Here is an 11313-nt window from a genome sequence, read left to right as displayed (position 1 = left end):
TCGTGTCACCATATAATATACAAATAGTGCTCCCATTTGTAGGAATTCCTTTTTTTTTTTTTACTCCAATTATTGAACATTTAAAGAAAGCTTTTGATATTTTGAACTGTTTGAATTACTATTCTATTGTTTATGGTGGGACTCATTTGAAAAAAGTTATTTTAAAAGAGTATTATTTAAGACAAAGTAAATAAACTGCACTGATTGTTTTTTGTCTACTTCATTTAACTTGATTTGTGGCACCATATAAGGAATGATCATTCATGCTATCTTTTCAAAATGCATCATATCCTTGCACAGTACCCCAAAAATTAATTTGTCTCAGCTTTACTAAAGCCTACACCAAGTATTTATATACTGTATGTGTCACTGGTTTTTATTATATGGCCAGTGTTGGTTGTCTGTTTATGACTCCAATGTCATTATGATAATACTCCACTTCTTGGGTCCCAGTATGGTATTGATTTTCTTATTTGAGTCCTCAGATAAAGAAGTTTAAGAACCCCTGGTCTAGAGTAAAACAAGCTTGAGTAGAACTGTGTCCTTTGAACTGTGGATGCTGGCTTGTCTCCTTTGCCACTCGGTGTACAGTAGATACATGCAACTTGACCAGCTACTCAACATTTCCACCAAGTTAACTGATTGCACAACACATAGCTTAATGTTTGCTATAATGTATATACATAGCACAAAACTATTTAATAAAGAAATACAGGGGAAAGCAGTATAGTTTTTAAAAGGTTTAATAAATTAGCAATAAAATTTATAAATAAATACATGATTTGTCAGTGGTCATTTGTCAGTTTAGTTCATAATTCACTCTGCTTTTTGAACAACAGTAATTTAATAAATGTGGATTACAAACTAATCTTGCAAACAATATTTCAGACAGTGCATTTCTTTAAATGAACATAATTGCATTAAGAACATAAGTTGCCTAGCAATCTGTCTTTTAGAGTACTTTACATGACATCAAACTTTCAAAACAAATCAAAGAAATAAAAAATAAATATTAAATAACAATCTCAGCATATGCTGAATAAATAAAATAATTTATCCAATAAAAAATAAATATAGCATCATTATTGTTTTGTTTTAACTTGTGAATATTAGCTTATTTTAGACAGTTGAGTATCCAAACATGAACTCTTGTGGAATATGATCCTCCAACCAAAGGCTAAGAGTACAAACTCCAGATTTATGATGTAGCTTTGATGTAGTTCAGTGTTCGACTAACAGTTATGATTCGAAGTTTGAAAGACTGCAGGACCTTACAAAAGTTCCACCTTTTGCTGAAGGAATTTTCATCCGTTTCCTCTTTTTGGGGAATTTTTGCCACAGTAGAGATTCCCAAAGCCTGCAAATGATAAACAGCATTTCTGTGAAACTCCTAAATGTAGCTGGATTTTAGACTGTAGTTTAATGATCAAGACTGGGACCAGCTCTTTCACATATTCTGATTTCAAACAGATCACGTTCTTAGCAGGCAGTGTGGTGTTGCTGCCAAGGCACCGGACTTCATACAATAAGAACTTTCATTTAGTCCAGGGGTGGGCAGATTCAGTCCTGGAGGGCCGCAGTGGCTGCAGGTTTTTGCTCCAACCCAATTGCTTAATAAGAAGCCCTTATTGCTCAAGTAACACTTCAGCTTCACTTTAGTTGTCTCGCTCGTTAAGATTTTGAACCCTTATTACTTATTTTAGTCTTAAACAGCTGTAGTCTTGGTTTTTAATTGCTCCTAATTAGCAATAGCAAATAATGACAAAAGAGACCAGCATTTCTCCATTTAGCTTATTTTCATTTACACCTCTGTGTGTATTTATCATGCACTATTTGGTTTAATTAAATACTTGGAAGGAAAGTGAAGAGAAAAAAGTGAAGCACTGAGAATTACTCATCTGTTTTAGACTTCAAATCATTTGGATGATATCCTTAGAAAGGAAAATAAATCTAGGATATGAGAATGACCTGACATGGCAGAGTTAAAGCACTAGCAAGCCATGCAATTAAATAATTGACAAGGATTGGTTTTTAATTAAGCAACTGGGTTGGAACAAAAACCTGCAACCCCTGCGGCCCTCCAGGACTGAATCTGCCCACCCCTGATTTAGTCTCCACCACTTACTTCCTATGTGACCTTGAGTAAGTCATTTAAGCCCCCTTTGCCTAAATTGTGAGAGGATATAAATAACACATCCTGATCTTCCACGATCCCCTGAGTAAGGGTGTATTCTGAATAAGCAACCTGATAATCAAGGCTTTGCTTTGTGAAACAGAAAAAGTCCAGTTCAATCCTAACAATTATTCTGAATTGTTTCTGCCTTGTGGCACCAGAGTTGTGCTACAAAAAAGTTTTGGAAACAGATATGAATACTGTTAATTTACTTTAACATCTGAATGACCTCTAAATAAATAATTGGAAACAAGTACTCATTTCTTTACATACTGGACCAAAGGTGCATAATTATATTTTACAGATAAACAACAGAGGTTTGACAATTAAGAAATAATTGGGTGTAAAAACAGCACAAAGGCAACATTATCATGAATATTAAAATGATCTCATACCTTTACAAGTTCATCCAGTTTGTCTGTCAATTTAAAGTCATTTGGAATGAATTCCACATTGTTCTTTATTTCTTCTTTGTAAATCAGTATGTCACTTGTTATGCTCTTAAGGCAGTCCTCCTGCAAACACAGAATTGCAAGGAAAGGTCATGATTAAGACAAAGAACAGATGCACGTGTCTCTGTATGTGCCAGTATAGGATTTCACTAAAGATACTGGTAGATAGATAGATAGATAGATAGATTGGCAGTACGGTACAGTATACTGTAATATATCACGGATACAGTGTAGTGCCACACATAGAAAACACTGAGTCATGCAAAAACATGTTGTACCTTCTCAAAAGAATTTTGATTTCTGTCACATATCTGGAATTAACAAGTCACAGAATTCTAAAGTCCAAATGAATTTTAGTGGTTGTGTATTTCTAATTGTTACTGCGTATTTGCCTGATACTTCTATCCAAAGTAAAACGCAAGGACAGGAAGCATTTGAGCCGTTTATATAATTTTTTATAAACGGTCAAAACACAGGCAGATTGAGTGATTTGCGCAGATGATCATACAGTATGCCACAAGTTGGAACTGAACAAGCGTGCTTGTGGTTTAAAGCATCGTGCCTCAGGCCCTACTCCACACTGTCTGCAATACGTATATGTCTCCTGCTCCTTAGCAAACCTAAATAATCCAAGCAGCTCAAAGGATGGAAATAAATCAGTCACACCACAGGCAAAAATGCCAGACTGAACAAACAAGCATCCACCTATCATAATGCAAATATCCCTACTATGTACAGTGTATCATAATGTATTTCATAATTTCAAGCAGCCACCAAGATAAAGGAGCTTTCAGAAAAACTACAAACAAATTTCACATTCAGACACACCTAAGGATACAGAAACTCATATTACAGACAGCTTCAGCATATGCCACCCATTTGTTAACTGTATTAGACCATCAGCCTAATTGGGCAGCAGGACAGTCATGGTTAGCAATAACAGTCCAAGACCAGTGGCATCTTGGGAAAGGCTGTCGAGTTAAATAAGTTTAATGGCGGTTGGAAAAGTCCCATTTGCCTGTAAAGCTGCCTTGGTGCTTCTTTGAAGTAGCAAAAAGATCTCTGATCTCATATGGAGTTTGTAATGAAGTATTCAAATGGAACAAGAGCAAGCTATAGAAAAATACAAATATAAATACTGACTCTTCTCATGTACCCTTTGAGTTTGTGTTTGCATTTATTCAGCCTCTTGAGGCTTTTGAAGATGGCAATATAAATAAATGATAATACAAAGTTAATGAAAATAAGGTGAGCTACGCCAAGCTGCCAACAGAAAGCAAAACTCCGGTTAATTAAAATACCAGGGTTAAAAAATACCCGTGGACACAGTGTGAAATGTGAGATTTGAGATTGCTGAATAATAGTAAAAGGCACCAAATGCAAGCAACTGATGTGTCCAAGTGGTTTAATTGCGCTGTAACACACAATGGTGCATGACCAAATCCCACCAGCGACTGTCTGGTGGAATATTGAAAGGAGAGAACTCTTTCATGTTTAACCAGAGCAGGGAAAACATGCATATCTGACTCCTCATTTTGGCTAAAAAAAGACAAAATTCAGAACAAAACATACAAAAAACCTACCTTACTGAAAGGGGCTTTCCGTTTTCTTTCACATCCGAAAATCTGTAAATAAAAAAATAATTCTGTTATCAGCAGAAACCAATACAGAAGTCGGGTACCAATGGAGAAAAATTTAATTCTTTATGTCTGTTGAAGGCTTTGTTAAGTTTTAAACATTAAAACAATTTGACACAACTGTTACTCCTGGAGGTAAACACTGGTTGGTATCCTTCAGACAAGTAAATCCACTTTGGAACAGACCTAACTAGATGCAACAGTGACATCAGCTGCCGAAATGAAGAACTGCAGTCCAAATTTTGCAATACAATAATGTGCTTTTGTACAGCAGGAGGAAACCAAAGAAGAAAAATCTTTCATTCATCATCCATTGCATCTCTTGGCTGAACTCGCATATTTCAGGTGCTGTAGTTGTGAAGAACTAGGGACAATGCCCACAGCATTAAATAATAGATGTGGACATAGTGCCAGTCCATCACAGGACAGACGAGAGCAGCCTGCACCTCCACTAAACCATACCAGGCCAACTAAGACTCTTTGAGATTTTTTGGACTGCCCAAAGAAACCCGGACAGACAAGGAAGGGGAACCTACAACATCTCACAGCTAGTGCCCAACCTGTTATTTTAACCTACTTTTTAGGAGATGTGAAGAAGCACTGTTAACTGCTGCACCACCTTGCGGCCCTCATTTATTTCTAACCCTGCCACTTTCTGAATCAGATTATTCCAATATGTGGATCACGGGGAAACTATAACCTATACTGGCAACATGATTGGACCCCAAATGGGCCTTTCAGACCCATAAGCCCCCATGGAAATTAAACCAACTGAGTCCCTAAATGTAATCCCAACATGAACGGTTTTGTAAAATTATTATAAATTACTGCAATAAAGTCATTACATTGTGTTTGGTCTCCTATAAATACAAATCAATCCCTGCATTTGGTTCAGTAATGCACTTTTATTCAACATGTCTGTGGGTTGGTTGGGAAGGGATCCCAGTGACTTATCAGGCCCATTACTTGTGATGTGTCCTTTGCCTGAACTGGTTCAGGCTGGAGTTGTCAAATGAAAAAATTGGGCAAAAGTGTTGACTGCACTGGAATTTGAATGCATGGGCCCTGGCAGAGTCAACTTGTACAGTTTGACATGCACTTTACTTTAAAAACCCAGTTATTTGCAGAAATCTGATTTCTAAAATGCCATATAAACCCTTTATTCCAGTTAGAGAAGCCAGGTCAACACACAGATTTCTCCCACAGTAACCTGGTTATTTGGCCATGTAAACTCTTAACAGAGTTACAGTTCATAGCCTGCACATGTGTTAGCTTTGCACATGCTTTCAACAGCCACATGTAGAAGCATCCACAAAGATACATTTCCAGAGGAAAATGCTTGGGTGATTGCATTATTCTTCTCCTGGTTAAAATAATCTGTCTCAATATTTCAGAAAATGCCTAAATTTAGGCTGATGAACTGACTGAAACATTGGTAAGCTCAGCAACAGAATCTCAGGAGTAGTTCATATACATTGCATAATCCAATTACTTTTTAAAGTAAAGAGTAATCTAACGCAATGCTTATTTTATTGAAGTAAAAATACCTGTGTTATCATTATCCCAGCAGCACTGGATGTAAGGCAAGAAGCACACGTACCAATAAGGCACGGCTCTGCAGAGCTTAATCACATAGCCAAGCAGAAAAACAGCGTGTGCAGCGTGCAGTTTGGTAAGAAAAACCTTATTAACACATTAACTGCCAAAAAATTTTTCCTGAATATTTTCGCTTTATTGTTATAGATTAACATCTGCTTAATAAGGAAAACATATATTTTGAATCTCAACATTTGTACTTTTTCCAAAATTTCAAAATTTTGGCCATCCCCAAATTGGGATCATGACACATACTACCTAGTTTTGGTGCCATACTGGAAAACACTCAACATGTAGTCCAACATTACATTTGCAGCACTGTTTTCTTGCGTTAGTCTTACACACTGCACACTTCCTTTGTTTGCTCATTTCTGTGCGTTCAATGTAGTGACCAGTTCCAGAGGTTCTGATATCAACAGGAACACGACTCTTGGCTGGTTTGGAGAAGGATTTCCTCCTGGTTTAAAGTACATGATCCCCAAATAGGGATCGTGGCAGTTAATGGGTTAATAAAGTGGCAGTTTAGTTTTAAGTCAATGATTTTCTATACACTCCACTCCAGCCACCATACAAAATCTCACACTCTCTCCCCTATTTTCTAAAGATATGTTGAAACAGTGTGATTAGGTGACCCAGTGGCCAGTGTTCACACACAAATCATCAGGGCTCAGGTCAAGAAGAGGCAGAAGCTAACTACTTGTTCATCAGCTACTTGCCGCTCCACCTTAAATTCAGCTCGGTTGTGCAATGGATGTCATTTACATCACAACACATGAAGGACTAATTATGTATTTATAAAACACAAGAAGATTACCACAGGCTCTTGATTGTTTTCAGATTCACTGCTGCCGATGATAACATTTAACTCTTTATTGCAGAGTTTAAAGACATCAGAGCATTTTGCTAAAGGAGAATTCCAGAAGCGTACTTGTGCATGTAAACATAAATAAAAATAACAGGTTTCTTCACCTTATCCCACTTTTGTGTGTGAAAGTAAATGCACTGAGTGTACTGTTATTGCACAGGGGGTGCACAATAAAGAAATATAGTTATGGGGGGGGATGTTGATCCAAAGACAAAGCGACTAGGGACTTGAGGCACTAAGTAAATGTTGGCCTTTGACTTCTCTTAGAAAAAGTATGACAAATAAAACTATTGTGGACATTGTTCAGTGGATTATGGGTTTCATATGATCATTATTTACAAGTACACAGAGTACAGTGAAATTTTTCCTTGCATATGGACATACAACAAATCTCACATTTGTTTGGAATCCAGCACCGTTAAAAGGCTTTCTACTTACCTCCCCTGCTACGTCTGGTTCACAGTAGGACACCGTTAAGCCGTTTGTGATGTCTTTCAGCTCATCTGAGGTGCAGTTAAAACCAACATTAAGTTTCATCTAGAAGATAAACAGAATAACAAAATTGCAATTTTGTAAAACACTAGCGTCCATCCAAGCCAGGTGTATTGTGTTAGCATCTGTCCATTTACAACGACTGTCACGTGTCCATTCTTGGTGAAACTACCTTGTCATAAAGTGACTGTGCCATTTTAACATTACGATTTAATATGAAGGGGGAAAAATGAACGACACAACCTGTAACGTTGATTATGCAAGGAGTGCTCCTCGGTTTTTTAACGTTATTAAAGGCCATTCCTCACACATACAAAGAGACCAAGTGAGAGAGTCATCTCCTAAATCTGTGTCCCTTCACCACTGACACATGACGCCATTTAAAAATCACAGTACCCCCGCAAGACTTTGAATTATACCGGATCAGAGTCCAGAGTAAATTGTTCGACGCCTATCGCGTGGCAGGAACTATTTTTGTACGGGACAGAGTATGGCAGCACAATTTCAGACACAAACCCACAGTTACTCGAGCGATGCCATGTTTCTATTGAGGGAAACAGCAGGACCTAAGACATAAGAGGAGATTGAAAACAAGAAAAAAAACGAAAAGACGTATTAAGTCCCCGCGGGACGCGGACAGAGGTCAGACTCGGAGTGGAACTCTGGTTTCCGAGACTAGTGTTCTACCCGAAGCAATTCCAGCCCAACGAGGCGGGCAGCTGGTTTGTTTTCGCGATAAGGAAATGAATACACGCAAGTGAAAATAATAATGGGGTACTTAATAAGGGAATTAGCTATCTGGAATGCGATGCAGCACCATATAGGAAGACTGTGTTGATCTTGTGCAATTTAAACATCTTTCTGAAATGAATTGAAAAGTAAAACAGACCTGAGGTAAGTGCTCATTTAATAGCCAGATGCTATGATCCTAGAACAGAGATGAGCAGGTCCAGTAAATATATGGAAAATAAAATGGGTGTAATGAAAACTTTTAATTTGTGTGGCTTCGCTGAACAATAATCTTTTTGTATTTCCATCATTATGAAAAATGTACAGCGAAAACAAGGATGGTCGAATCATTAGGCGAAGGGGTGCAATTTAAGAAAGTTAAGGGGCGCGCGCTGTGAGCACCGAGGGAGAACCACGCCCCTGGTCGATTAACTGTGACGACACTGAGTGGGCGCTGTTACTCGCTGGACGCCGTTCATGAAAGTGAACACAAAGGGGCGCGCGCTCTGTTAAAGTCCGCAGTATACACAAAGGTGCTCTGAGATGTGTTACTTACAGGTCATCGAAGTCTAATAATACTAACTACACGTTATGAACAACGAGGGGTACCACGCCTAGGGTTTCAAATGTGATTCGACTGGCACTGACAGGAGGACATGTTGAGTGGTATCATTAAAAAGTTAGGAATACCAAATCTTAATAATATGTGCAAATGTGGGGGTTTACTGTACTGAAAAGTAGAGCAACTAAATGCATCTGTGGACTGCATCGACACGGCAATGTGGGGATGTCATCCGGTGTTCAGATTGCCAAATGCTTTGACAAAATTGGCATCCAGCAGATTTTTTTCATAAATTATTTAGTCTTTCTTATAAAAAATTGGAAGAAATTAACGATGCGCAAAATCAAAAGGACGCTTGAAACATTCATAATAGAAGACTCACCGGGACCGATAAGAGGTTGTTAGAAACCTGACAACATTTAAAACGTTTCGGATAAGCTATAGCGACAGCTTGGTTATTAGCTGCCTAAATTTGGCTGAGTTTAATTTTTGTATCAATAGAAATAAACATGCAGGTGGTTCTCCGCCTGAAACAGCCGTGGGAATATCCATGAAAGGTATCCGCCAAAGTATTAGATTCAGCTTAATCATTTAATAGGACGGGTTGAAATGTAAGTAATCAACTTCAGACCTCAGCGCTAACATTTTCAGTTCACGGCATTGCGTTTTTGTGTTATATTCTATTTGCTATGGGCTTTGTTAGAATGATAAAGGCAGTGCGTTTTATAAAAAAAATGTGAAGCCTTTTATTAAGTTGGATTTGTTCACTCATCAATTTAAACAGTTTTTTTTTCGATCCCACTTATTGTAATCCTGGCTCGAGGTTTGGGTCTGCACAGCAAAATCGTTAAAATTGCTTAAATAAAAACATGTTTGCATTTATACATTTTGGGTGTTAATTCAATACTGTCAATTTTCCTAACCAGGAACAGCAGACGCGAGACAGGAACCAACCCTGGACGGGACTAAAGCTTATTGCCGGGTACTTGGATTTATGCGTATACTTCCCCATGCAATTTAAGCATTTCATAATTCCCCCTCAGAAAATAAATATTACATACCCAAAAGTTGTGTCCGTTCACGTTGTTCATATTGTCAAGTATCTGTCTGGTGATATCCAAGCACTTCGTATAATTAGTGGCTGACACAGGTTTGGCATAGCTGTTGGGTAGTGAAGAGAATATCGTGGCCAGCAGCATGCAAGCAGCAACACCTGTAAAGGAAAAGACTGGTTTAATTACCCCTAACTTTACATATGTCTTTTAATTGAATATGCCTTCAATATCATATCATTTCTTCATATGATAAAAGCAGTCCTGCAAAAACAAGCAGATTCAGTCTCGCACAGTCGTGAGAATAAAACTTAGAAACGCCGTTTGAATACACACATCTAGAAGATTTATTTCAAAGGGAGGAACAGCCTACATCATATTTAATCTTAATTCACACCTCCCGCACAATAGTCTTCGATCCTCCTCCATTGTCAGCACTGCAGTGTCACCCTCGTCATCGGTTTCACCGGTATCCCTCGCACCCGTCGTCTTTAACAGGGGAGCCTGGTAGCCTGACCAACCACTCTTCGACTATAAATGATTTTGAATGACTTTTAAATTCTAACATTTTAATGGTTCCCTTTCTCTCGAACACATGCTAATAATTAAGACAAGCAAGTTACTTACAAAGTCGAATGCAAGTTGGTGTCATTGTCGTTTGTCTGTCTCGGTAACCGTTTCGGCTGGTCTAATGAACATAAGGCACCGATACAACTTTTATAGCAGTAACTGTATACTAGGGGTTTTCCCTGCGGGTCGCTAAGAGAAAAAGTTTTTAAACCCATTTGTATTTTCCCAATGTTTACTAGAAAGCAAATATGACTACTATGAATGAGGTTGTTTCATTACGACGCGTCGGTTGCGTATTAATACATTTCCGCCTGTAACACATACCCTCCCCCCACAATCGTAACCTAAATATATCTTACATAATGGATTTTTAATCATACAGAGCTTTTTTTCGAGACTGTCTAAACCTGACACAGGCTCGAAGTCAAGTACGTGAAATCCCCAAAACCCATTTGCAGCAAGGCAGCGTATCTAAACCGACCAGTGCTAAAATGGTCTGGCTCCCTATCTAAGGGTTATTCCTGCCTTGCGCCCTATGCTTGGTGGAATATGCTCCAGTTTCCCCGAGACTTTGATTCAGATAAAGAGCAGGTTTAGATAGTGGATGGATAACGGATTTTTCATATCAGTTTTTAATTACTTATCGAATCTAATTAAGCTCAGTGATTGTGAAAGGCGAATTGTTCAGTGCTGCTGTCCGAAGAGATGGTCCGAAAAAGGACCGATGAACTGGTATCCCTTCCAGGACTGATTCTTGCATTGTTTTTCGAGTCTCCATCTCCCCACAAACATTTACTGTTTTATATACAACCTGTAAAATAATGGCTCTAAAATGGCACTAGTTGTGCGTTTCCTCGCAGAAGCATTGTGTGGCAAGGAACCATTGCATTTTTTTATATAAAATTGATTCGTTGGAGGTGGCGCAGTGGATAGCGCTGCCACCTCGCAGTTGGGAGACCTGGAGACCTGGGTTCGCTTCCTGGGTCCTCCCTGCGTGGAGTTTGCATGTTCTCCCCGTGTCTGCGTGGGTTTCCTCCGGGCACTCCGGTTTCCTCCCACAGTCCAAAGACATGCAGGTTAGGTGGATTGGCGATTCTAAATTGGCCCTAGTGTGTGCTTGGTGTGTGGGTGTGTTTGTGTGTGTCCTGTGGTGGGTTGGGATTGGCTCCAGCAGACCCCCGTGAC

At 38.7% G+C, this 11313-nt stretch overlaps 1 protein-coding gene across 1 annotated transcript; it reads right to left on the bottom strand.

Annotated features, from left to right (window-relative positions):
- Positions 1–749: 749 nt before the first annotated feature.
- il12a (interleukin 12a) lies at positions 750–10594 on the bottom strand. The gene is made up of 6 exons (XM_051923332.1): positions 10186–10594; positions 9568–9719; positions 7162–7260; positions 4209–4250; positions 2569–2688; positions 750–1357 (listed from the first exon to the last, which is right to left on the bottom strand). The coding sequence occupies exons 1-6, from the start codon at positions 10208–10210 to the stop codon at positions 1199–1201; spliced, it is 597 nt and encodes a 198-aa protein (XP_051779292.1). The 5' UTR covers positions 10211–10594; the 3' UTR covers positions 750–1198.
- Positions 10595–11313: the final 719 nt, after the last annotated feature.

This window comes from Erpetoichthys calabaricus, chromosome 2, assembly GCF_900747795.2.
Source record: "Erpetoichthys calabaricus chromosome 2, fErpCal1.3, whole genome shotgun sequence".
Taxonomy (NCBI): Eukaryota; Metazoa; Chordata; class Cladistia; order Polypteriformes; family Polypteridae; genus Erpetoichthys; species Erpetoichthys calabaricus.
This window is presented reverse-complemented; position numbering and strand designations above follow the sequence as displayed.